The sequence below is a fragment of the Anser brachyrhynchus genome (genome assembly GCF_964034855.1).
Source record: "Anser brachyrhynchus genome assembly, chromosome: 4".
In the NCBI taxonomy this organism is placed as follows: domain Eukaryota; kingdom Metazoa; phylum Chordata; class Aves; order Anseriformes; family Anatidae; genus Anser; species Anser brachyrhynchus.
Genome location: NC_137698.1, coordinates 43,047,462 through 43,074,206, shown reverse-complemented (window position 1 = coordinate 43,074,206; position 26,745 = coordinate 43,047,462). Strand labels below are relative to the sequence as shown.

Genomic DNA, 26,745 nt, shown 5'->3' with positions numbered 1-26,745 from the left:
CCAGGGGCAGGGAGATTGAGCTGGTTTTGTCTGTTGGTGAAAATCTTCCATGCAGAATATCCCAGATGTTCTTACACAGACTGCTAATGCTGATTCTTTGTGTGTCTGTGAGATCAAAAAGCTCTCTAATACTTAGCTTTAACGTTTTGGTAAATTAAAACAGTGATTGCTCTCCCCGTTTTGACTGTTGTGATCCTCACGCTCCTCATGTACTAGTGCTCTGTGGTTCATCTTGGAGTGGGGGAGTTGACAATTTGGCCTGTTGCCTCTTCAGCTATCTTTTTTTCCTCAAGCAAAAGAGCATGATTTCCTCCAGTCTCCTTCCATTTAAAACGTGTTTATAAACTACTTGTTACTTGTTTCTGTGCTCTTGTTGCAGTTATTACATCTTTCTTAAACTGTTTGATCCAAAACTGGACGCGGTTGACACGTCGCCATTGCCAAATTAGGACAAAAATTTTCTCTGCCTTGTCGATGGTGCTCCTGCTAACACATCCTGCACTTGCCTTGCCTCGCCTTTGCAGCAGCTTGATGCTAGTGGCTTAGTGATCCGCTCCAGCTGCTAGAACTTTCTGTAGCAGAACTGCCTATTTATTTGTTTGTTCTGTGTTTTTGTGTGTGAGTTTGAGTATACTATTTTAAACACATCTTAAAAAGTGTTATCGGGGTTTCATCTTTTTTTTTTGTTTTGTTATATTAAGATTTTAAAATGTTGTTATTTTCTTTAAATGACCTTGCAGTACAAGTCTTTTAAGTGTGTAAGGGGAAAAATAACGGGAGAGAACTAATAGGGTGTGTTTCTTTTTCTCAAAGACAAAGCCCCATCATGCCCATGAATATAACTACTAATTAAAACTTGTAACACTTTTGCTTGCTTGCTTTCAGAAAAGACAGCGCTTTTTGCAGTGACTATTTTCCTGTAAGGCATTTGAAGAATCAATTTTAGTATCTGGGAGGAATGTCTTTCCTTCCTATATCCATCATTTGTCCTGGAAGAGCTCTTGTCTTCATGGCAAACTTCAAGTTGCTAAGCTTTCAATACTCAAGAGGCAACATCGTTTTTTTGCCTTGCACTCTCTGTATTCCCCTCCCCACTTGGAAGTAAGCAGATGTCACTTGCATAGCAGTCATCCTTATCAGAGCTATCACTGATCGTTCTTCTTTCTTTCCCAGTGACCTTGAGCCTGAATGGTTGGATGGTGTCCAGAAAAATGGGGAATTATTTTATTTAGAAATGAGTGAAAGTGAAGAGGAAACTTTACTTCAGAACACCTGTCCAGAAATACCAGCAGTGAATCATGTCAGGTTTCGTGAAAATGAAGCTGAAGTTATTCAGGAGGGATCACGAAAAGAAAGAAAGTATGAACTGAAGAAATTGACAAAAATATTAAAAAAGAAGAATCTTTTACCAAAGCATTCTGGTAAGAAAGGGAGTGGAAGCTGTAACGTGCACTCCGCTGGTCCTACTTCCATACTGAAACACCAATCCACTCAGAAAACGGGTGTCACTGTTCAGCAAAAATACAAAGATATATATGTTTATGTAAATCCCAGAAAACTGTACGGTGCTGGAGAAGATGAGCAGCACAGGCTTCTGGAGGCCTTGGTAGGGATAGTACATCAGACATCATGGAGCAGCAGAAGAGCGGAAAAACAAGGCAAGAAGGATAAAGTCATCAGAGGAATTAGTGAAGAGAAGCTTGTAGTGCATGGCTTGGTGCCAGGTAGTTCAGCAATGAAAACGGGTCAAATACTGATTGGTAAGTAATCAAATAAATGCACTCTTCTTTAAAATAAAGTTTGTTTGTTTTTTTTGAGAGGCAGCTGACTTGAATATTCCCGAGATGTAAGTATAATTACAAGAATTATTTTGTTAATTCTTGTTAATTCTTTAAATAAATATCACTGCGTTGGATGTTTTATTACCTATTCAATTTTAGTATATTAGTGGTTTCAAGAATATGTGACGTAAACCAGGAGGTGTTAATACAGCAAGGAGATGGCCGTCCTTTTAGCCCACAAGGAGTGAGCAGCTTGAATTTAAGAAAAACAAATACTTCTGCCCATGTTTAATTTAATGCAGAATTTACTCAGTAGGTAAGTGGGACTGTGGAAAAACTTTAGTACGCCAAATACTGTATTTTGTATTTATTCTTTTCTACCACCCCTCTTAGATAAGATGCTTTACTGAATATCCGTTAGGTGGATTTTGAGACACAAAATTGAGGAAAAAATGTCAAGTAAAATATATTTATATGTTATAGCCTTTCTTTGTGCAAAGCGTTGTGTGCGTGTTCTTCAGTTTAGCAACAATAACAGCTTCTTCAGCAATTGCAATCAGATGACCTCCAAATATTTGGAGAGCGTAGCCTGAGCAGGCAGTGAACCAGTGTAGCAGCTCTCCTGTGTGCAGGGTTGGCTCCTCAGACACTTCCACAAGCTGTTACAACTAAGTAACCTGGCAGAAAACTAACCCAGAAGAAAAATTGCCTGTCTAGTTTTTGGTGGTAAGTTAAACTGCGTCACAGAAGGTCTGACAAGCACCAGGGCTTGAATGACACAAAGGAATGAACTTTTGTGGCCAGCAGTGAAGGAGCAGAAGCAAGTACTCCCACCTCTAGCATCAGGAGGACATTTAAAGGACTTAGCATTGATGAGCCCCCAGTGTCTGGGATGGTAAATGTGAGACAGCTAGCCTGCATCTCCAAAGGGCAGGAGATGGTTAATTGCCCCTGAAGCTCCTGCCTAGTAAGGGGAGAGCAAAGATGTGATACTGGGTAGAAGATCATGAAAATCTTAATACTGTAGTAGCACAAATCCCACAAAGTCAGCATGAGTGCGTTTGAAATTCCAATGTTGTGTGCATAAAAAGGCAAATCGTGCTTTGACTAGCTGATTCTCCTAGCACGTGTTTTCAGTAGGGATGCTAAGGAATACTCCAGAGGGAAAATTGGATAACTTTCAAATTTAACCAGAAAGAACTGATTAGTCAAGAAGTGGGGGATGCAGAATCAGTGGAGGAGGGAGGGAGTTTCAGCTTCATCTGCTGTGCTTAATATAATGGTATTTAATCTAATTAGAGTAATGGTGGGTGTTTATAACCTGCAAGTTAATTTGGGGAGACAAATTTTTCTGTAACTACCTGTTCATAAGAGCAGCCATGAAGTCAGGATGGTGTAGGCAAACATGAGATCCAGGAGGTAAGGCTAGCCTTCTCAGTGGTTCATTTTCATCTGCAGCATTTGATGTTTCCCAGAGCTAATGAGCACATTAGCACAATTGTTTGATGTATTTTTTTTGTTTTGTTTTAAATAGAAGAACATTTGAATTAATCTAAGGACTCTAGCAGTGTAATGTGCGTAGGGTTGTCAACCAATATTGCCTTGGTTTTGCATGTTGGAAAGAAATATTTTCAAGCATACTATAGTTATTCAGCTTGCAGTTGGGAAAATGAGCTGTATTCTGTGCCAAAGGTATCAAGTATGTAATTTGAAAGTATTTTTATATGAAAATTATACATCTATAGTGAACACTGAGTACTCTAAAATTTTTATGTGGTGCCTAGAAGCAGAGAAGCTTTGCGTAAAGTAGATGCTTAGGTTTCAGTGCTGTCAGCATAAAGAATACAGAGTAAAAATAATTTTGTTCCTGGGGAAAAAAAAATGTCTGGTTTACTGTCTCTGCACTGCACATCAGAGGATGAGATAGTTACGATATACACCCAAAGCATGATTTAGAAGCAGTTCTGGTTCAGTAGATGGCCTCTTCAGATCCTCTCAGATCCTCAGAGGATCTGAAGTTGGACAGGAAATTTAAGAAAAATATGGGAGAACCTTGCTTGTAAGTTTTAGGAATTCTGTTCTGAATTTTGGAAACATTCAGTAGAGAAAGCTGTGGTCAGTCTAAAATGAAAGTATTTGCTTAAATGTTAGTAGTTTCTTGAGCCATTGCAAATGAGAAATACCTGATCAGTGCAGCATGATGCCTGCTGGCTGGCTTAGGTTATAACTTTGTTCATCTTCGCTGACCTGCATCTGTTCCTGCTTTATTTTTAGCAACCTGTGAGGGATGGTGCAGACCACTTTTTTTGTATTTTTCTTTTCTTAAAGTGGATACCAAGTATATTTTCCTCTGCAGGAAGGTGGGATTGTGCGTATGGTGGCTTCCTTCTGCTGCTCCTTGCTTCTGACTGCTTGTTTTCCTCTGCTGCATCATGACTCCTCCACGGACCTTAGTCCTTCAGGGAATGGATCTTCTGTGGGCCACAACCCTTCCCCTAGTGACTGCCCCACTTTCTTAAATAGATTTGGGCAGAAGTGCCATGGGCTCCCCTCGCTGGGCTGTGCTTTGGGTGCATCATGAGTTGCTTCAAAACTGGCTGTGAGCAGTGACACTGAGCTCCTTCCAAACAGGTCACTCCTGCAGCACGCTGCTCCCAAAATCCTGGCAGGTGTGCCCAGGAGAGTTTTCTAACTCTCCAGTCTTAACATTTGAGCTCTCTAGATTTCCTCCCCAAGATTTGTGTTTGTGATATATAAATAATCAAGTTACTGATTACTTGGTATTTTCATTAGGAATTCAGTTAACTTATCAGCAGTAAGTATGTTAGCTACTTTAGTGGCTGCTAAGGTTGAATCATGAGAGAGACAAAGCGCTCTTGTTTTTTTAACTTTGAATGAACAGTTACAAAGTGGTTATTGCTTTAACATTTTTAGTGGAAATAACGGCTTCTTTTTCCCCAGTAAATAATCATTTTCCTCAGGTGGCTTCTTCAATTTATTCTGAAATGTATATCCTGTACAGCATCGAACACTCAGCAAATGAAACATCTGTTTATTATTTGTTCAGTACACTTTAATTTTTTAAGTTTGCATATGGAAGTCGTAAGTCTTGTTGCTGTAATTTATTAACCAAGTAGAATGCAGCCGCTGACCGTATGAAAGTAAATAAAAGTTTTGTAAGCTAAAAAAACTGACACTTTAACTCCGTAAAAAGATGACACTGTATCTGTGTCATTTTTTAGTTCATTTATTTATTCATTTGCTTTAACAGCCCAGCATCCATCTTAAATTTATGAATCAAACAAGTCCTCATAGTTTTGCATATTCCTGCTGTCACTTCCATTTGGGTTATGAAATACAATTGCTTTTTATCTTGTGTTCCTTAAGTGTCTTTAGTATTTTTGGAGGAATTTTTCTTTCATTGATTCATTATTAACAATATGCCAAGCCTGATCTGCTATGTAAAACTTTCTAGTTTCATCTCTAAGTGTGTTTTCAAAGATAAAAGCTCCACTCACTCTTAGATCCAGTCAAATAACTGTTGTAATAGGAAATGCCATTATAATTTGATTTCCTCCCCCCACTCAACATCATGTTGAAACCTATCCAGTTTACAGCAGGGGATACTTTCTGTAAATGTGAATGATGGCCATCTTTAGTGTGGTATAAATGGAAAACTAATTCCAACGACACTGAAAATACAGAAAAGTTCTTTCATTATCAGAGTACGATCATGGCCCTCTTTGCTATTATCTTTTGTTCTTATTGCATTCATCACTGAGGATCTGAATGCTTTGCATGAATTCTTGCATCTGGTCAGTAGGCTCGACTGTCAAAAAGATGTGAGAACCACCTAGAGAGAGGGATTATTCCTGAAGGATAGTAAAGATGGACTATAATAATCCATCTTTGAACAGCTATCGAAAAGATGCAGGCTGCTGTTGCAAGCTTCAGTTGAAAGATCCAGCTCCCAACCCCATTTACTGGTGGATGGCTTTCTGTGGGGTTTTACTGTTGATGTTAGGTGGGAGGGTTATTTATTTCGACTGAATAAAGAAATGTTTAAGTAGTAATATTTGCTCGTTTCATTTGAATAGTACAAACAGTTTTTACTCCTTTGGAGTACCTCTGCTGTTGGAGGTCCAAAGTTCAAGTCCTCTGCATAATATCTTAATTTAGCAATCGGACACAGATTGTTAAAACAGGCCATTGTCACTGGAAAGTGGTGTGTATCTTTTAAATTTGTATAGTACGGACAAGTTTCAAACAGTAATCCATTTACAAAAGAAACCTGCAGTTATCCTCAGACAGTCAAGGTAAATACTGTTTTTTGTCATTTGCAGAGGATGGAGCTAAGAGTTCTGTCAGAAAAAAAGTTCCTGAAAGGACCCCAATACTGTGAGAGTTTGAGATTTTCCATGAGAAATTGCCATATATGGTGTACTTGTTGAAAAGGCTCTCCAAGGCGGAGATGTTGGGCACACAAGACAGAAATACAGAGCTTGTGTAAGCTTTGCTGTGCTCTCACTGTGGAGTTTGGGAAGTCGTTTATGTTCTTTTAATCTCTTGAAGCATAACAGCGTTGATAAAAGCAGCCTGTTAACATGTAAAACAAGTAATTGATCTGGCTTTCTTCAGGAGAATGTGTTCCACACTTTGCCTTTTTTGGAGAGAAGTATGTGAAGATTTATAAGTACTTCCACTAAGCCGTTACCAAGAACAGAGAAAACTAAATATCAGGATTTTATGGAAAAAAAAGTTTCCAGTCCTCTCCCATGTGAGCAGCATGCTTCTGATTTTTAATTCAGCTTAAAATGTTCACTTCCCATCACGGTATGGAAGTGGTATTCATTCATCAACCAATGCCCCCTGGTTAATGGGAAGGAGTTCTGCCTTAAGAAATGATGCAAGAGGGTTTAACTCTATGGAATGGATATTTAATCTGTGCCTCATGGCGAAAGTGATAGGCAGTGCTGAAATAAAGATTTTAGGGATGCCATGCTTTTCTGAACTTCATCTTTTTCAGATGGGAAAAAAAAATTTAAACCAGGTGTTTGAGATCAATATATGTTGTTCTTAGGTAATAATGGGTGGATGTGAGAAATCATTCTCTGTTGAGAAGAAAATGAAGAGTGAATAATGAATACAGGAGCAAATTCCTGACTCTCTTCTATATGTTCCATCACTCTAATAAAATTCAGTTATGTTTGGCTTTGTGTAGAGGACATGTAGAGATATCTAATAGTTTCTTTGTGGACTGAGAGCAATCTTTTTATAAAAAAAATGATAAAATGCAAAAACTTGATTATTCATTCTTTATTACTCAACAACAACAAAAACTTTATTCCTTTAAGAGAAGGATATATATTTTCTATAGAGAAGAGCAGGTCAAGTGCTATTTCACAGAACGTTTTATTATACAGTATAATTTTTGTATACGATGGTTAATGAAAAAGCTAAAACAAAAAAAAAGTTTTACATTTTTGTATAACAAGTTTGAAAATAACGTTTCACGGAAATGTCTGCTTCTTGTCTACGTAAGTGTATATGTCTACTTCAGCAAAAAGGATAAAGTTCACTTTGATTTCTGTACTTACAAAAGTCATTTTTTATTTTTTTCCAAAGTTAATAGAGCACAGAAATGATGGGACAATGTGTTTGCAGTACCATCTGTACAACCTTTTTATCTCTAGTGAAATGTCTTTGTACATCTGAAATTCAGTTATGTTTTAGTCTGGGAAAATTTGACTTAACTCTGCAAGCTATAAAGTTTTTTTAAAAAATGTGATTCTTTTTTGATCAACTGAAACAATTGTGAATATCATTTAGCCTTTTATTTCATTTAACCTGAATTGCTTAAATGTGAGTGAAGTTAAACTTTGTATATTCATGCAGTCTTTTTAATAGGTTTATCTGAGAGCCTAAGTCACTTGCACTTTGAAGTTTTTCACACTGATAAAGGGGAGTAAACATTTCTCAGTGAAAATGTAGAAGCAAAACTAACAGAGGAACACTTGCATATATAAACTTTCACTGGCGTTAATTATCGCACTGGGTAGATCTTGTGGTCATGTTCTGCTTTAAGATGCTCTGTGTTTGAGTATTTACATACTTCGTATTGTGCCAGTGGTGTCTTTCATTCTGTTAAGTTTCTATTCTTTGAATTCTGTTGTGTTTGGTGAAAAGAAAAGGCAAACATCCCCACTCCAATTCTGGAAGGACATACTGAAAAATGTAGCTTTTCGTAGTTCTATGTTAAGTTGCAGTTCTGTAATACTGGTACAGCATTTTCTGGCAAAATGAAGACAGCCTTATGGGATTGCCTTGGCTGTGTCTTCTGGAAGGCTATTCCATTTATCGTATATGATCACATTTTTACACATTGAATGGAATAAATATTTACTGTTCCAATGAAAGTTTTACATATACCCATTAGGTGTCAAATGAATAAAAACCATTTTGAGTATATAACATGTAAATATTGATGGATCTTCTTCTTTCAAAGTGTATTTGTATATTCCACCCTGTGAGATGTGGTACAAAAATATTCCTTAAGTGCTAAGGTATATGCGTGTTCATTAAGTGTACGCAGCTGGTTTGAATGCTGTTTTGGAACAGAGGATTAGATGCTTAGACTGTTGTCTTTGCAGTAGAATTCATAATTTCCATAATGAAACAAGCGGAATACAAACAACTTTTTTTAAACAGTGCTTCAGATTTCCAGATTAGTACATATGTTTTCTCTTGTATTTGCAAGCGATGATCTTAAATATATATGGTTCTGCGCTGCTCTTCAACAAAGAACTTAGTTGTGTTTATAATTTCTTGTTGTATTAGTGCAGCCTGAATGCTCCACTCTTGACTGCTAACTTTCAAGTCCTGGGGTTCTGGCGTGGGCTCCCCTAGTTGCTCTTCAATGCTGTTTAACTTTAAATTTTCCTATCTTGGAGTTGTCCTTGTGTTGAAGATTCACTAGGCAAAAACGTTACTGTGTTGTACATCTATAAACACAGAGGTTAGGGAGAGAGTTACTGTTACTTGAAATAGGAGAAAAGAAAAAAAAAAAGTCCTTCCCAATAGGATTTGCCTATTGCAGGTATAGCTGAATGCTATTATTAATGCTAACTCTGACAGTTTTTCACATGTCCTGGCACTTGAGAAAAGGATAGGTGTCATGATAGCAGCTTCTAGCCTGCTCAGTATGTTTTGGAATTCCTATACTAAATGGACTGAGTATAAATGGTATAAATGTAGGTACAAATAATAATAATACTGTGAACTGAGGAAATACATGATATGGAAAATACATACATGAAATATCTTTAATGTTTCCTTCTCTTACTGGAGCTTCCGTTTGCTTTGAAAGTAGATGAATGTCCAAAAAAAACTTCTATTTTTTACTTCTTACTTTCTATTCCTTTTGTCAGGTCTAACTACTTTTATCCTTTGAGATTTTCTTAGCTTTATATTTTGTAATTTTTTTTCTCATTGATCTCTTTTCTTCCGTACACACTCCGTGGTTAACCATCTGTATTTATGGCATGAAATGAGGTAGCTGTGATTAAAAAGTCAAGAAGATAAATGACATTTCACAAGACAATCAGCCAAACTAACTGCTCACCACCACAAAATAAGGGTAGCCAAAGTCTATCGTATCTTGCCTCTGCAGTCTTTGTTTCTCCTTTGCTAACTCTAGTGCTTGTAAGACCGTCTGGGTTACAAAAATTACGTACTAGGGGAGTGAATAGCATTCTGCCAGTTCAGGGAACTGAGCTGAGTTACTTAGATGCGTAGGAAATGCCAGGAATGCTTCGAAGAGAAGGGCTATGGGATGGTGAGATCCTCTCTTAGCTAACCCTTGAAACCTCTTCTGTAAGTAATGGCCTGGAGCTTGTCAACTGCACAGAGGAAGAGGGAGTCAACAGGAGTGACAGAAGCCTGGATAGAGGGAAAAGGCTGTGCCAGTTGTTTTTGTGAAACGATCCAAGTGTGGCAGCTAGGAATTAGGAACATTCAGTTAACAGACTTGTTTCTAAGTACAGTAAATGTTGCAAGTAGATGCAATCGGCTTACATGCAGTGGGTCATTTATAATTGGGTGCCATATTCATTTTTAAAACAAAACTCTGTTTGGCTTTGTACTGTGGTGTAATACCCTCTAATTTATGCTTTTGTCTGTTTTATCTCCAGGAGATGCTCTAGTTGCTGTAAATGATGTTGATGTGAATTCTGAAAACATAGAAAGGGTTTTGTCTTGCATTCCAGGTCCTATGCAGGTACAGTAGTTGAACATTTATTGCAAATGTCCTTCGTAAAAATGAATACTATTTATAGCCTTTTTTCCTTAGGAAAAAGAACTTAGGCAGTCTTGCTCTTAGATGGGGAAGTTCTAATTTTTCGCTGACATCAGTGAGGTGTGCAATTTGGCAGTAGTGTATATGAAGCAAGATATTGATGTCTAGCTTTCAAATAAATGTCAGATGGAGGGTAGTAGTGGTATTGAATGGATAGATAATGTATACAGTGCTGTTTTCATCTACCTTGGATAGACAAAGTGTCAAAAAATGTCTGAATGGCATTTTTTGTCTATTACTCTGTTCTTAAAATATTAGTAATTGCTATGCAAATACTTAAAACTGTTTATCAATATAAGAGAATCACAAGAGTAAAATTAAAATTGACAATGCTATTAAAGATATCTAAGAGCATTTAAATGGAGAAAATGATAGTTTTCACATTTAAATAGAAAAAAATGAGTATTTAAAAGCCTTGAGATTAAATGTGTTTGAGAACGTTCAAAATTGAATAGTGATTGAAATGGATATTAAACAAGAAAAAAAGATGACTGTCCTTTCCTACAAGACCTACTGCATGTATCTTGTCTTCTAGATGAAGTTATTTTGAAGCTATAATAATTAAGTAATAAAGTATTCACTAGCTATTAAAGAATTAAAACAGGAGATTGTTAATTACCTAGGATGTTAGTAGCATCAAATTAAGAGGTTTTGAGTTACTCTGCTTAAATCTAGTTCCTGGTGAACAGGAAGACAAGGTAAAAGCTGTAACTAGATAAGAGAGAGAACAGGTTAAAATTAGTGTTTCTTACAGTAGGTCTATAACCCCTTGGTAATTTTTCTTCAGATGTAATATATGAGATGATGATGATAAAAGTGTTTTTCTGTCCCGAGATAAAAAGAAGTGGGAATTTTAGGTTTTGTTAAACATGCCTCTGTTGACAATCTGCTGTAAGTGCGTGTAGAACTGCATCTGCAGTTGCAGTGAGATTGAGTACTAGTATGTCAGTTTAGGAAGCTTTCCAAGATACTCGACAGTAAGAAGCTTGCCTAAGCTACTGGAGTTGTGGTCAGGTATTGGCAGAGCTCCACGGCAGACAAACCTTGTCTTGCCTGTCTTTGACCAAATATGGAGCTGGTGTAAGTATTGTTAAATACAGAATGATTAAAGAAAAACAGAGATGATATAGTTAACTTAATTGTATCCTTGCTAGATTAGAGGATACATGTTACTTGTTGCTAAAATGCAATGCAACCCTTTGTTTAGTAGTTATATTTAATGCAACATTAACATTTACGTTGTCAGTAGATTTGTCAAGTAGACAGTGATTACTTGAAACGTATAACTTTGTCATGTTGGCTTTCCAAAACCTTCTATTAAAGTGCAATTATTCCTTTTTTTTACTGTGCAATTTCAGTCAAGCCAGAAGAGTGATTGCTGAAATAGACCGATGGAGAATTTAAATACATGGTTCTGTTTTTTTTGCGGTGTAGAGCACTGCGTTCATACTGCTGAAGAAGCAGAGGGTTGTTATTTCTGAGATTTAGTAAAGACAGCTGTTACACAAGCAAAATTGTTAATGTATTGTCATTCATCATACACTGCAAAAAATAATTTCTCATTTATTGTACATTGGATACATCTAAAAAAAGATGCACTTTAAAGCAGTTTTGACATAGCTATAAGTTAACTAAATAATTAGCTGTGTCACTGTTCTTTGGGCTTAATGTTAAAAATTACTGGAAGTAATTTAGAAAATTACATACCTGGCTTCTCTCAGTTGCAGCAGGTGGTATAACTTTTCTCCTTATTGTGTCACTTTTTCCAGATTTTGTTTTCCTTACCTGAGTTTAGTCAAACTTGCTTCTGGGCTAGTTCAGTGTATTTACTGAGCAACAGCAGTCAACTGCTATATCAATCCTGCCCCCCTCGCATGGCAGAATGGTTTCTGGTGAAATTACTAAAATACACATGGGTGACAATTTACCTTAGTCACTGGGATTGTTTTTTGTTTTTTTTTTTTTTTAATCATAGTGATCTCTTTCAATCAGGTAACTTATAAATATCCCAAAACCTAATGTATCTGACAGTTTTGGTGAGCTTTGTAGTCCAAGTTCCGAAAGAAGCTGGTATATTTCAGAGAAACTAAATATTCCTCACAACAACAGAGTTGTTTTTGTAATTTAAGGATCAAAAAAGGTGCTTCTTCAACGTCATTGCTGCTGTTTTTATTGTGTAAGGATTATAGTGACGTTCTGTGCTGTCTGTGAGTGGTAGCAGAGATGTTACCGCTTGTCTGCCCAGCCACCAATTCTTCAAGGCCAGGCTAGGAAGCAGCAGAACCTTTGAGATGTTTTCCTAGCACAAGAGAGAGGAGACCAAATAGGAAGAAGATGTGCATTAAGGAATATACTTATCTTTAACCTGATACTTGGAAGTTGCAGAACTGTATTACCTGAAACTTTCTAAAAATATTCAGCCTGAGCCAAATAGTCAGAATCAGAGATCTCAGCTTGAAATTTTGAGTAATGGTTTGGCAAATCATAAGCACATGGAAAACAGAGACTTAAACAGGAAATGGCAGGCATCCTTGAAAAGCAGGCAATGCCACCAGTTCTCCCTATAATAAAATCCATATTCTCGAGTATACAGCTTTCTTGCAGATAAACACAAAACATGCCTTTCTGGGTCAGACCGAAGGGGCAACAGCAATATTTTCTGTTTCTTACACTGACAAATGTTTAAGCAAAGAGCGTTAAGAAGAAAATCAAGTGTAGGGTGACCATTGCATCGTATTTTTCCAGATTCCAGCAGTCCACCAGACTGCATAGAGACTTGTTGGATCACCTACTGGTTTGTAGCTTATTTTAGTCTAGTGCGTAAAATTCCCTTGACTTCCACAGCATCGTAGAGCAGTGATTTACATAACTGAGTTATATGTTCTGTTCATTTCTGTTGGTTTTCAAACTGCTACCTAAAAAGTGCTTTCAGTACCTCCAGGCTCCTGTGTTACGAGTAGTAGTTAGCTGTCCATGCCTTATTCCTCCTATCATTGTACGATTTTGGAGAGCTCTGTCATGTTCTACTTCTGTCCTGTCTTTCCTAAGCTGACAAATCCCTATCTACGTACCTCATACTTTTTTGTTATTGTCACCTTCATCAGTTCCTTCCTGCAGTTGGATTAAATCTTTTGAGAACTAAGTATTGAGAATATACCCATGCTTTATAGAGTGGAATATTAATATTTTCTGTGCCTTTCCAATTCTCCATTTTGAAACAGTTTCATTTTCTTATCTGTTTTCTGCTGTGCATTGACCTGGTTTTCTTTAAGAGAACTGGAATTAAAGCTGTGAAAGATTTCATAGTCAGTATTCACAGAAGAGTTCTTCAATTGTCACGTATTTAATCAGATCCTCTGCATTGTTGAGGATGAAGATTGGTTTCTTCTCTACAAAAAAAAAAAAGAGAACTAGTGTGTTAGGCTATGTAGAAATGTAGTCTCTTGGTCATTCTGTTACAACATTTTCTAGCCTACATGATCTTTTTCACAGTAGGTTCTTTGAGGACGAAAAGTAGATTAAAACTTGAATGAGAGCGGAGAGGACATGCTCCTGGCTGCTAGACTGTAGACTTGGAAAGGAACTGGAAGCCACATTAGGAATAGAGACCTTCCAAATCCAGTGTCTTCACATCCGAGTGGTGCGACATTGCACACAGTGATGGGGGAGCCAGCATGGAGCCCTGCAGGAGGAAGGAGAGTTGAGGTTCTATTTGGCCCAATTCAGTTTGAGCTTTTGCTTGGGGGGCCATATGGTTATGTCTCTAAGACAAGACAGACTGAGATTTTTTTAGTTTGTGAGACCAAAAGATAGACTACAGCAAGAATTACATCTGTGCATCATTAGTGTAGGAACTGTAGCCTAAGTGTTGTAAGTTTCCACAGACAAGATGTAGTAGAAGTTAAGAGAAATAGCTCTTGAGCCTTGAGGAAATCTGCAAGAAGTTAAACAGGGTATGAGCAAAATCCTCTGAAATACACGCAGATGGAGTGACGAAGAAAGAGAACTGGGTCACAGAATGCTGCAGAAGGAAACATGCAACTCTACAACTGTGAGTGATCAAGTTACTGGGTCTTAAAAAGCCACTGCTGCTTAGCTGGATGTTGCTACTCCTTGAGTCCCGTTAATATGCAGTGTAATGAATTGAAACTGAAATGATGAGGAGAGAGCGAGGGATGAGTTGCAGTCAGAAAAGAAAGTGGTAGCACGTGGCAGGAGAGCATGATGGAGTGCAGTGCCATTCCGAAGAACAGGAATAGAAAAGAGGAGGAGGCTGATAGCAGCCAAAGTAGGCGAGGAAAGATTAATGGGTAGTGTTGGGAGGGAGTAGACTGGAACGGGAAGAAGGCAGCCAGTGACACAAATGTTGTAGCTTGAAGAGCTGATGATGGCACTGCTCTCAGATCCAGTGACAGGCAGTGGGTGTTTTAAAGCATCGCAGTTCCGTGCTGGCACTCCTCTCAAAGTGTGTACATACACACAATTATGAAAATATAAAAGTATCTATATTTAAATGTATAAATTGCCTTTGCTTAGGCTTTTCAGATTGATTGCAACTGGGGAACAAAGAAACCTTTGCACTAATCATTAGGCTAAATTCACTGGCTTCAAAGACGAGCAGGATTTGGTGTGACGCATGATGCTGAGAACTTCCCAGTCCACACGCTTTTTAAGGATACTTTAAAGCAGACAAACCATTGTGGATAAAAACACATGAAATGAGGAACTGAGAGTGGGCCTACTTGGTTTTTGCTGTCCAATATAAATGGATTTTCCTGTGCAGTTGTATCTGTCAGTGTGCTCATAACAGCAAAGCAATGGTTGTGAAGGAGCCTTGATATATATTTATGGAAGGGCTGATATTTTTGAAAGAAGTCAAATATTGTGTATGCTTAAAGATGGTGATAATAGGTTTTGTGTTCAAACTAACCCAGAGCAGTAAGTATATTTTTCCATTCTCAAAACCGTAAAATTTGAGTATGAAAACACCCCAAACCACATGCTTACTCGCATCTTTCAGAGAGCATGTAATAGCTAGCTTTGTTGTTAATAATAAATGGTTATGTAACACTGCGTGTATAATTGTTTTTCCTCAGACAGCAGCAATTTTTGAATGCTTTTATCTTGAATGTATGCTTACAAAAACTTACCACTGTGCCAGAGAAGTCTGCCTTTAAAAAAGCCATGAAAACATCTCTTAAATGGCTAAAACTACATCTCTTTCATCTGATATTAGAATGTAATTGTAAGTACAGCATCATTTTCACACTGATTAATTATCTTCATAGGTAAAACTCACATTCGAAACATCAATATTTGAGCCTGAAGGAACATCTCAGCAAAGGAATAAGCAGGCACAGTCAAGTATGAACAACCTGGTTCGGCTTTTGTGGGGGGAAGACAGCGCGGACCTTCAACAGGTGACACGAGATGTGCCTCATATTGTTATGTTCCTCTCGCTGAAACTGGACTCGGAAACATCTAAGGATGAGGTATGTAGCAAACTAAGAAAACTGATAAGGTGAAGGATAAAAACGGACAACAGCAAATGTTATGTCTATTGGTATTAAAAAAAATTTAATCCTGCTAATCATTTTGAATAGTCTGCCAGATACCTTTTTTTTGACAAAAACAAGGCCTGAAATTCCAGGGGGACAGCATCACTGCTGGCAAATCCTAATTACGCTTGAAATCGCTTCAGCACTACTGAATGTCTTGATAGAAAGAACAGACCAGGTGTTAACAGAGAAAGCAGAGGCAAATTCAGAAGTTCATTGTTGTCTCCCAAATGCTCACTGTGATGTTTCAATGCACCCCTCAAACTTGAAGTATGAAATCCTCCTAATCAAAAAAAGCTTTTCCCCAGCAGGAGCAGTTGGCAGTCTCCATACATAATCTGTCTAGTGCCTCCTGTTTTGAAATGCTAATGTGCCTTTTCTTAGAAGACTCTTGCTTGCATGTCTGCTGCTTGCAGCCAAGTGTTGATTCTTGCATGGGCAACATTTTTTGAGCTGCCCAAGTACTCTTTCTTTGTCCCGTAATGTTCCCTTTCACTTCTCTTTCCTTTCATGCTCCTCAGAAAACTTGTGCCAGTGTATGTATAACCCTTTGTAAGTTTGTGTGGATGTTGTTCCTGGTGTAGCCATAGCTACAAAGGCTCTAGTCGGAATGCAGGGCAGATACAGAACAGTGAGGAGGGCTGAGCTTGGCCTCTCGCCTGACCTGAAAATGACAAATGGCCAAAGTGGACGCTTCAGAAACAGACATTGGAAAAAGACTCTTGTGCCCATCTGTAGATTCTCCTCAGATTTAATATAGGCCCCAGTGACTTACATTATCTGTGCTGTGGAGGTATCAGATGAAGCAGATCTTTTTCCAGTCTCTGGGGACTGGTGGGACAGTGACAGAGTGGGGAGCAGAAGACAGGCAGTTTTGTTTCCCTCCCCTAACTAGTCAGACCCAGGCAGTGCTCCATCCCTTCTCTGGGATGTCTTTATCTTTTTAATACCATTTTTCAACTGATAGAAGTCTGCATTGCTTTGATCTACAATAGAGAAAGTGTGTTGCAGTTACACATAATGGAGTTTACTTTCTAGAGACAGGGCTAGGGAGGGCTAGAAAATTGCATGATACTACGATACCATTAAAAATGTTGTATAGTTTGCAGAGTCAGTTGTGTGAAAGTTAGGAAATGACAGATTTATGGCTACTTGTGCAAGTTTAATTGAGCCATTTTGTATATATGCAGCATGATATTGTCTGTATTATTTTTTTCTGAAAGATGCCAGTCTTGTGTAGAGCAGAAGATGATGGACAGATGAGTGTGTATAAATAAGGCTTAATAGGCAACCATAAATCCAGTACTTCGTAACTCTGGAGTACTCAACTTTGTAATATAAATCATGTTCTTTTTAACTCTAATATTTTTAAGGTAACGTATGCTTCATTATGTATTGCAGCTACATACTGGCACTGTAAGCTTTGGTTTGCAGTTCTTTCCAATCTTGTGTAAGATACTACAGGTTTTCATAGGAGGTACCTTCAGTAGAAATTAATTTATATCAATCTCTTGCAAATTTTATAGAACCTTCCTTCTGTGATTTCCCCACACACACACCCTGAGACTGCTTCCATTAAAACATACAATGCCATGGTATTTTTCTGCTTTGGTATTTCCCTATAATAAAAATTAACAAAAAAGCTCATTTAGCTGTGAATTAAATAAATTTAAGATGCTTTATCAAAATTGACTTGCATGTTACAAATAATTCTTTTATCTTCAATTCTAATTTCGTAGTCCATGACTCTTACGTTACATGTATGGAACAGCTATGGGCAATTGTTGTAGACTTTAGTGACCAAGAAAACACTGGTTTTCAGATGAATTTTATGAAATATTAAAAAATAAAGAAATCAGGGTCTCTGTCTCCCCTGTTGCAAGGTAAATAGATATGCAAATGCCTAATGGTAACACCTGCACTTCAGAGTAAATGGAACAGTGCTTTCTTGCCCCATTCTTTCTCTACTTTCTCCCACGAAACAGGATTAAGTCAGAATGTTGAGCTGAGGTAAAAGAGGGATTGGATTGGATTGCACTTTTTCTCCCTTCACACCATGGAAGAATTGTTTCCTGATAAGTATTGGTGGTTATGCAGCCCCAGATAGTCTCTAATGTGCAGATATGCTTTGCTGGTGTAATTGAGCTCTTTAAAACATACATTAACAAAAGACTGCTGGCTTCTTCAAGGCATTTGTCTTTAGATTCATTTGGTAAGCAGTAAGTGACATTTATCCTGTAGATTTACTTTTCCAGACTTAGTTTACAGTATTTCAAATTAGCAGTGAATTATTATACACCCACGCCATCTTGCACAATAGAAAAACATTATGGTCCTTTACTAAATTTCTTTACCCATATCCAAAGGAAGCATTGTATGCAGATCACATCCTTGCAAACAATGGCAACTAGGGCTAGTTACTAATTCTTCCACTTGTGAGCCTTTGGCACCCAAAGATCAAATTAGTGATCTCTAAGACTTGCAAGCTCAATCTGACAGTCACAAAGGAAAGTATTTAGGATGTGTGCGTGTGTGGTGAGAAAGTTTGATCTTGTCTTTTATGCTTTAATTCCAGGTAGGTGTTACGATTATAGCATACTTTATTTGTACCAACATACGTTATTTGCACCAGCAGATGTTATAACATCTGTATGCGTTTGAACTGTTTTTGATGATATCATGTTTTAAAAGAAATAGCCTTTGTATTCCTTCTACATGACAGTTTTACTGGTAGCACGTGGTTACTATACATGCAAAGTAGGTATTACTGGGCAGGCTGTTAAGATATCTTGATTCTTACAGACACTTGGGCTTCCTGTAGCATTTCACTCCATTTTTATTATTTCTAAATAAATCTTCAAGAATTTGTAGTGTTCTTTTAATGTTATTTATTTTTTACTGTCATATAAGGTCCAATTTAAAGCATCTGTTGTCAGTGAGGTCACTGGTTATCTGGTCAGCATCATTATGACACAATTCCTTTTATCCATTTTGTTTGTTGTCAAGACTGCAGAGTGGAAAAAAAAAAGTAATTTAGGCTGAATTTGAGAAATAAATAAAATAGAAATAAATAAAAGAGCAGCTGATAAGTTAAAGGCTAAGCCTTCAGTTTAGATACTCTGTCCAGGTTTTGGGTGTTTGGTTTGGGGGAGGGTTCACATTAAAAAAAAAAAAAAAAAAAAAAAAAAAAACCTGCTTCTAAACTTTTGGATAAAATGGTACTCTTCATCTTACTGTGAAGACAGATGATCTTGTATGGTAGTATGTGCTGAACCTTGCTAACAATTCATTACTGTGTATGTGTATGATGCATCTAAGACCTTTTGTTACAGTTGTCTTTTCTTTCCCTGGGAAAGTGTTCGGAGAATTCTCAAATGAATTTTGTATAAAGGCCCCAGTTCATAGTAAGGAGTGGAAAAGACAGAATGTTCTCTTTCTAGCCCCTTGTAATGCTGTAATTAGAAAATGGCATTTTTTTTCTCCTGCTGAGGGATTGATTTAAGAAAAAAAATCTGTATTACTAATGAGTATTTGAAAATAGAGCTAATTAAATTGGATAAGAATGAAGAGTTTGCCAGGTCCTTCTACAATGAAACTTTATATACTTTTAATCTTGATGAAGGAAAATTTGCTAACGGATATTGGCACTGAGCAATAAAATAGCAAAGTTATTCATATCAGTGTTTCTTTTGCTTGTGTAGAAAGATAATTTAGTGTCCCCTTTGCATTGGATAGGCTTAGTATTATACAGATTATTTCTGACCATCGTGATTTAGTAGAAAGCAAAAGTAGTTTACTTATTACTACTTTATCGTTACAGTTCCTGAAATAATTAGTATAAAAATTTGGAGCATACTTAAAATTATTTTAATACAATAGCATTATATTAAAGAACTGATTAATAAAATTATATATAATTATATAATTAATAAAAAACTAATAAAAAATAAATAACTGTTATAAATATTTGTCTTTATTGATCTTCAGTTTAAGGTTGACCTTTTTAAGCATATGATGGTAAATAGGTTGTGTTTTCATGATAGAATTGTTAATGGTGTATACGTTGTTCGAATGTATACCTCAGTTTTATTTTTTTGCTGTAGATGTAGGGTGATTAGGTAGGGATACAGCAAGAGATGAGAGTTCTCATTCTTACATGTTGGTTTTCAAGAGCTGTCCTCTTGATGGGCTCTTAAATCACAATTTAAATACTGAAAGAGCTATACAAATGTTAGCAATCTCTTGGAATCTGATTTGTTAACAATGTATTTGAAACTGTACAATTCAGTGGCCATACTGTTTGTCATTTTATATTTCTCCATATAATAGTGATTCAAAATAAGTCCTACCTTTCTATAAAGCAGAAGTTAAATTGTTGTAAACATTCGTGTTTTAGACCTTTCCAGTATGCCCATTCAGACCGCTGCTTGTTTTGATACCAAAACAAATGTTCAAAAATGTTCAAAAAAATTTGATACCAGTAAAAGAAAAAGTCAGCTTGTTTTTTGTTTTGTTTATTTGTCTTTGCTTTGCTTAACTAGCAGTTAATTTCATTCACAGCAAGAAATTCTTTATCAGTACCCCATATCGGAAGCATCCCAAAAACTCAAAAATGTGAGGGGAATATTTCTCACGCTCTCTGACATACTGGAAAGTGTTACTGGTACCCAGATTATCAGGTAAAAGTATTTTGAAATTTTATATATTACTACTTCTAATATTTTATATGTATGCGTACAGAAGAATGTGCATGGGTCATTTGCTGATATCTTGCTATTTTGGCTGAGAAGTTTAAAACACTAGCACAGTGCTTTAACTGTGCTTAAAAATTTCTATTTAATAAAAGCATGTTACTAATTTAGTGATCACTACAATGCAGATTGACTCTTAATAGCAGCTACTAAGCTGCTGATCATTCGCATGTAGCAGTATTAAACTGCAGTGTCACTTTAATTAGCACTGAGGTGTGTTTACCACTTTTAAATGCTTGTGCATTATTACGAGGAATTCTCTCCTATAGAAGCATTTTTGACATGTCAAGATTTTCAAACATCTGAAAAAACAAGTCAGTCAATTTGTGGATGATCTGTACGTGTGGTATCATCAGAAAGACAGCACAGAAATCCATGATGACTTAGAATCACATTTCCTATTAAGGTTCTCCATTCCCCATTTATAGATGAATTCTCAAAATACGAAAGCACCTCTGCCGGTCTCTATGGACTGTCTCATCTTTTCAAGAAATATAATAGAAAATCCCCAGCTCTTCTATGAAGCTTTTTCTGTCAGAAGAGTAAATTACGATCAGCGTGTGTGTATTAGTGCTGGTGTGACCTTTTACTTGGAAGGGAAATAAAAGGGTCTTTGAGTTCTCTAATAATTAATGTAATTACCTAGCCAAATTGCTTGCATGTTATTTTGCATGAGTGTAAGACTATATATAAAATACATATAAATCATTCCAACTTTAATGGTGATCTTTTATAACTGCATAGTGTTAATGGAAATACTCCTGGCTTAATTTTTCTAGTTCCTCCCTTTTCTTATGTGGAAAACTGGTTCAAGTTGTTTACTGGAAAGAATGTGACAAGTTGCTTGTAATTGGCCTTCCTGAAGAAAAGTAAGTTCCAAATATAATACTTTTTTCCTATTTTTCTCAAGTATAGTCCTCAAATTGTAGTGTTCTCCTATTAAAAAGCAAGAAATGGAGGTTTTACAATGTACTCTTCTTACTATACATAGATTTTATAGCTGCTATCCCGCTTTTTGGATCGACTTTGTACACATCTTTTGTATACCCCTTGTTACAATTTCTTTTTCACTCCTTATGAAGGGAGTGAGTTCTCATAAAATCTCAGAAATATGTATAAGCTGTAAAACAGTAATTTTCAGTGTTTGGTGAAGTCATGTCCTAATTAGAGACTACTGAATAACAGCAGTAGTATTATGTATTTATGTGTTCTAGGAGGCAAGAAGTACAGATTTTTTTTTCCAGCTTTACTACTATGTCTGTGTGGTCATGGGCAAATCACTCAAAGGAAATTTCTTGTACAGTACAATGAAGTATATTTTGTTTGCAATATATCACTAGTTACGAATGCATCTCTCTTCAGAAGATGCCTATGTGTATTGACGGTAGTTAAAGATGTTATAAACATAGATGTATGTTTGATTTATTTATTTATTCATTTATTTATTAGTGTGCCACTTACCCAGTTAAGGATCATGTTGGAAAATGTTGTCAGGACCTTAAAATTTATGTACAGCTCTTTAGACGGGTGAGTTATTTCAAAATTATTTTTTCAGTCACTAGTTTTTAATTGATGCTCACTGAAAAAGCATTCATTTTTTATATTTGTGGATTTTCTTCGCATGTTCTTTCACCTTTGCACAAGACCAGGGTTCTGTTCTTCTTGACTTTTTGTTTCAGTCTTAACACTAGTAAGACTCTTTTTAAAAAGTCTTTGTTATTTCAGAAAATTTGGTCCTTGATTAGGTTAAATCATTCACATAACCAATGTCATTCTAGATGTCAACAGCACTCTGCAAATGTGTTAAAGCACTGTCTGTAAAACACACATATGAATCAGTGTTATATTTTTAATAAAATAAACACTTCAGACTTCTCAACTTTATTTGGCAGAGCTCTCTGCATTTGGAAATCACCCAGAAAATTTTCAGTCTGACTGTAACCTAAATAAAATTGCCGAGGTAGGCTATTCATATGCTTGCATTCAATTCAGGGTTTAAGTATGTATGCCATGGAGAAAATCCTAGCATTTATATTACTTTTGTGCTTTTCAACACAGAAAAATGTTCTAGATAGAGCAATCACATGTAATGTCAAGCCATATCTTTTTCTTACAGCATTTTTAATGTCACTTCACAAGAAGCAACTTACCCTTGTTATACTTGCAGCTATTTAAATGCATCTCAGAAAAAGTTTAGCTTTGAATATGAAGGGTAAAGTAATTCATTTTTATGTTAAGTATAGCAGACTATTTAGAAATGTAGATTTTTTTTTTAATCTTCTGAAGGAAAGTCATACTAAACAGTGATGTCTAACCCACCAAAATAATTTATTAAATTATTAAAATAAAGACAAGGAACGATCTGAATTTCTGAAGGGATGAATCTGATCATTGCTTCATCTTATGTTGCTCCAGATATCCACTATAACACTATAGTGCTTTCAGCTACACAGGCAGTGTCATCTTTGTATGTATGTACTGTCTGCCTATTAGCCTGGTGTTTGTTTAAAGTGAGTGTTAAAAAATTCAAATGTGTTATCATGCTGTAAAGAGACTTATATAGAATAGAGGGTTATATAAACAAGCTACACGTTTCTTGATGATATTCTAACTTGGAGTTCATGTTTGTTCAGTGCTTTTTGCCAGGTGGAAAATGTTTCTCGTCTGGATCATTTTTTCAACCTCTTCTTCCAGCGAGCACTTCAGCCTGCAAGACTCAACTCAAACACCAGCTCTAGTGCTCAACACTATGATACCTTCAGTGCCTTATTCTTAGACAATCTCCCAGGCTTGCGCTGGCTGACATTGCCTCAGGAGATCAAGGTAATGTTGTTTTCAGATCTCTTCAGAAAAACTTGTATATGAGAGGCCAGAAAATTGACTCAGGTCTTGCATATATCGTTTGGTGTCATTGTGTAATTTAAATGTGCTTTACCCATCCAAAGCCACCATTTTTCCTATAGGATCCTTTATTTAAGTTTAGAACTATGCGGTCAATTCCATAGGAAACAGAATGCTATTGTGGGTGTAGTTTGGTGATTTCTGAGTTCTCTTGGAAGAGAACACGATGATAAAGGAATTAAGGTTACATGAAAAAAATACATTTCTAACTACTAGCATACGCAGTAGGGAAAGCAAGTCATGGTATGTAGCTTTATGCTTAATTTTGACCAAGTATTTTTACAGGTAGAAAATATTACTCTGGAAGCCCATGTGTAATTTTTTGGTTTAGGAGAGTTGCCAAGGCTGTTGCAGAATCAAAATAAGTATCTACACGTTATTTGTTTGAAACCATATAATCTGATTACTTTTCTATTAGAAATAGTTGTGCATTTAGTAGTAGTAAGAGGAAAGCTAGATCACAGCAAGCAGTATATACAGTCTCAGGCCTCGTTTGCATGAAATAACTTTGAGTTAAAATGGGGGATCATGGATAATAGTTAGTGAAGACGTATTTTTAAACAAAAATAACCGATTTTATAGATGCGATCCACAATCTCTGCCAAGTCTTCTCTGAAGTGATTTTTCATATGAACTCTACAATTAACTTTGTTAGACCAAAGGTCTGCATACAGGTGGTATCGCTCCAATCTGAAAAGATTATAACAATTTTGGTATTAGAGAAAACAATCCTAAGGAAGTTTCAGCAGTGGAGTTTTAAGTCCAACGCATATTTAATCAGAAATGTATGGTGTTATTTTGAATTACATATTCATTTGAATTTAGTGAAAGGAAAATGGAATTCCCTTTGAAATGTACAAAATGCAAAGTTTGCAAGAGGGGTTGTAACTAGAAAAACTTTGTCTTCCTGGGTGGCAGATTTCAGCACAGATAAGCAAGTCGTAGCTGTGTTGTACGCTAGTTGGCAGACAAACTTACTATACGATTTTTAATCAATGTATTAAGTAATGCAAAGGGTACAGGATGCAATCGTCAGAAAATGTAGGGGAAAGCTTATGTGAAATTACATTTAGGGACAAAAGGTGAAAATTGTGGCTTACGTACAGAAAATTCCTTTGAATTTTTTTCTTTGTATATTTTTTTCCTGTTTTGTATCCAGATCATTTTTCATTGTCTGTCATTGTTTTTTTTTCTAAACCCCGTGGATATTTTTTGTTAATTCTAGTGTCAAGTGTTTTATTAACAGTAATGGTGTATGCGTTTGTTTAGAAACAAACAAAAAGATTTCTGGTACCTCCTTTCAAGGGCTTCCAGTTTCCTTTTTTTTTTTCCCTGTTCCCATGCTACAGTTTGTTACAAAGTGAGTTAGTATCACTAAATAAGGGTTATGTTTTCCATGGAACACATTGCTAGAACATATTTTGATCTGATAGTAGGTTCAGCTGTAGGTAACAAGGTCTCATTAGGTGCAGTTGACTGCTTTATTTTCAGTTAATACTGGAAGTACAGAAGTTAATCTGCACTTCAAAACATGCAGGTCGTGAAATGATTGCTTTTATGTTTGTCATATCCTGTTTGAGAACTGTTCTGTTTAGTGTTTCCCCAGTCAAAAATAGAAACATGTATTATTAAAAAATAGCTGATAATAGAATCCCAAAACAGTCATCTTGTTGAACCACGTGGTCAGTGTATGAATGAATCTCAGTGCTGTCCCTTTTACGGGGTAAGTTGGTTACAGGGGAAGTGAGACTCACATACTTCAACTGTACCTCAGGAAGCAGGCCTGTAGATGTTCTTTGCAGTATGCTACTGCTAAAGTGCAGCTTATAACTTCTCACATCACTATTTTGTTAACATTACGAGTGACTGCTGTGATACTTTCTAGTATTCAAACCTATTTAATGTGTACTAGCTCTTAAGAAATTGAGGATTGTACCTACATCATGTGTAGCTTCAGTACGGTTCCTCTTCTGTTGTTCCTAATGTGACATTTCTTAACTGTTCGTGGGGTTTCTTAGAATCAGTTTAAACATTTGGATATTCCTTGCACCTACTTTTTATTTCAATAGTGTGACTTGGGGTAGCAATCATCTCACCTTCTCTTCAGCCTATGATATAAACGACTACAGTTGAGGTGCTAATCCTGATCTCTTCCTACTACTGAATGGGGAAAATCCAGCAATTCACCTGTTCTACTCCAGCTTTTTGCATTAGTATTAGATGAATCATGCCTCAGGACTCTAACTATGAAGACAGCCTGAAATGAAGGGACCATCTCAAACAGGCATGTCAATACTGTAGGTATTTAATGAAATGCAGCCTCATTCAAGGAACTAAACACGTGGCTAAGTAGCTAAAATCTGTTGGTCTTCAATGAGACACACATTTCAAAATTTTCCTCTTTTCTATTTAAAGCAGTCATATTAACATATAAAACTCTAATATCTAGTCAGGTTCCTGTTGAGAAGGTTACTTTCCATACAATGCACATACTGTAATGACAATTTGTTAATATTTTATATATTATCCTTTATTCCAGAAGTCTCAGATATTGTAGTAAGGCAAGGTGGACCCCTTAGATTTTCAGATTTCACTTCAGGGCTTAAAGTGGATGAAAGAAAGACTCACTGCATTTTCATTTTCCATCCTTCAGTGAATATTAGTGAATCTAAGGAATCATTTTTACCTTCATGATTTTTAAGTATTTTCAACCCTTCAGTTAGGAAGTTATTTTCCATATCATGTGAAGAGTTGTTTGCATATCATATTTATGTCAGCATATGTTTTTACTAAATTTCACAGCACAAAAAAAATGAAGCTGGAAAGATGTTAAGGGTATGTTAGTGCCGTCCTTGTAGAGTTTGTTGTTTTCTGTAGTAACTATTTGCCGTGATTTAATGCAGATGAAACAGTTGGAAAATTTTAAGCTGGGAGTTTTCTTCCATGGAAAGATCCAAAATATTTGTATGCTTGTGGGTAACAAAGTTAAGGATAATACTAATTATTAGACAATGATTGTGATCTGAGCTGACCAGAAGCTGTTACCTAAACTTATTTAATGAGTAACAGGAAAGAAACTTTGCAACAATCTTCACTGTTGTCCGTGAAAGTAAAGACACCATGCAATGGAAAATTACAAGTTCTTCTCAGAATGGCTCTGCAAGAGGACAGAGTTTGGATGCTCAAATGACCTTACTTCTGCAGTGGCATGCTCAAATAAAGAGCCTAAAAAGAGCAAAATATTAACTAAGACTTTCCTGGCTTTATGAATTGCATGTGTAATGAGAAGACCTCATGTATGATTTTTGTAAGTCTGTTTGCTGGGGAGGGAATAAGTGGTAAGTCTTTCAACTTGAATATTGACAGGGTTTGCAGACTTATTTCAGGCTTGCTACTGTTCA

General features: G+C 36.4%; 1 protein-coding gene across 4 annotated transcripts in view; it reads left to right on the top strand.

The window, feature by feature from the left end:
* Positions 1–26,745, top strand: part of INTU (inturned planar cell polarity protein) — a 49,321-nt gene that overhangs the window by 9,307 nt on the left and 13,269 nt on the right. For all 4 annotated transcript variants that reach the window (XM_080588852.1, XM_080588851.1, XM_080588853.1 and 1 more), the window contains exons 2-8: positions 1,174–1,760; positions 9,971–10,056; positions 15,423–15,626; positions 20,253–20,371; positions 21,223–21,312; positions 21,893–21,970; positions 23,077–23,266. In XM_080588852.1, the coding sequence (XP_080444978.1) occupies positions 1,174–1,760; positions 9,971–10,056; positions 15,423–15,626; positions 20,253–20,371; positions 21,223–21,312; positions 21,893–21,970; positions 23,077–23,266 (1,354 nt within the window). The remainder of the gene's footprint in view (positions 1–1,173; positions 1,761–9,970; positions 10,057–15,422; positions 15,627–20,252; positions 20,372–21,222; positions 21,313–21,892; positions 21,971–23,076; positions 23,267–26,745) is intronic.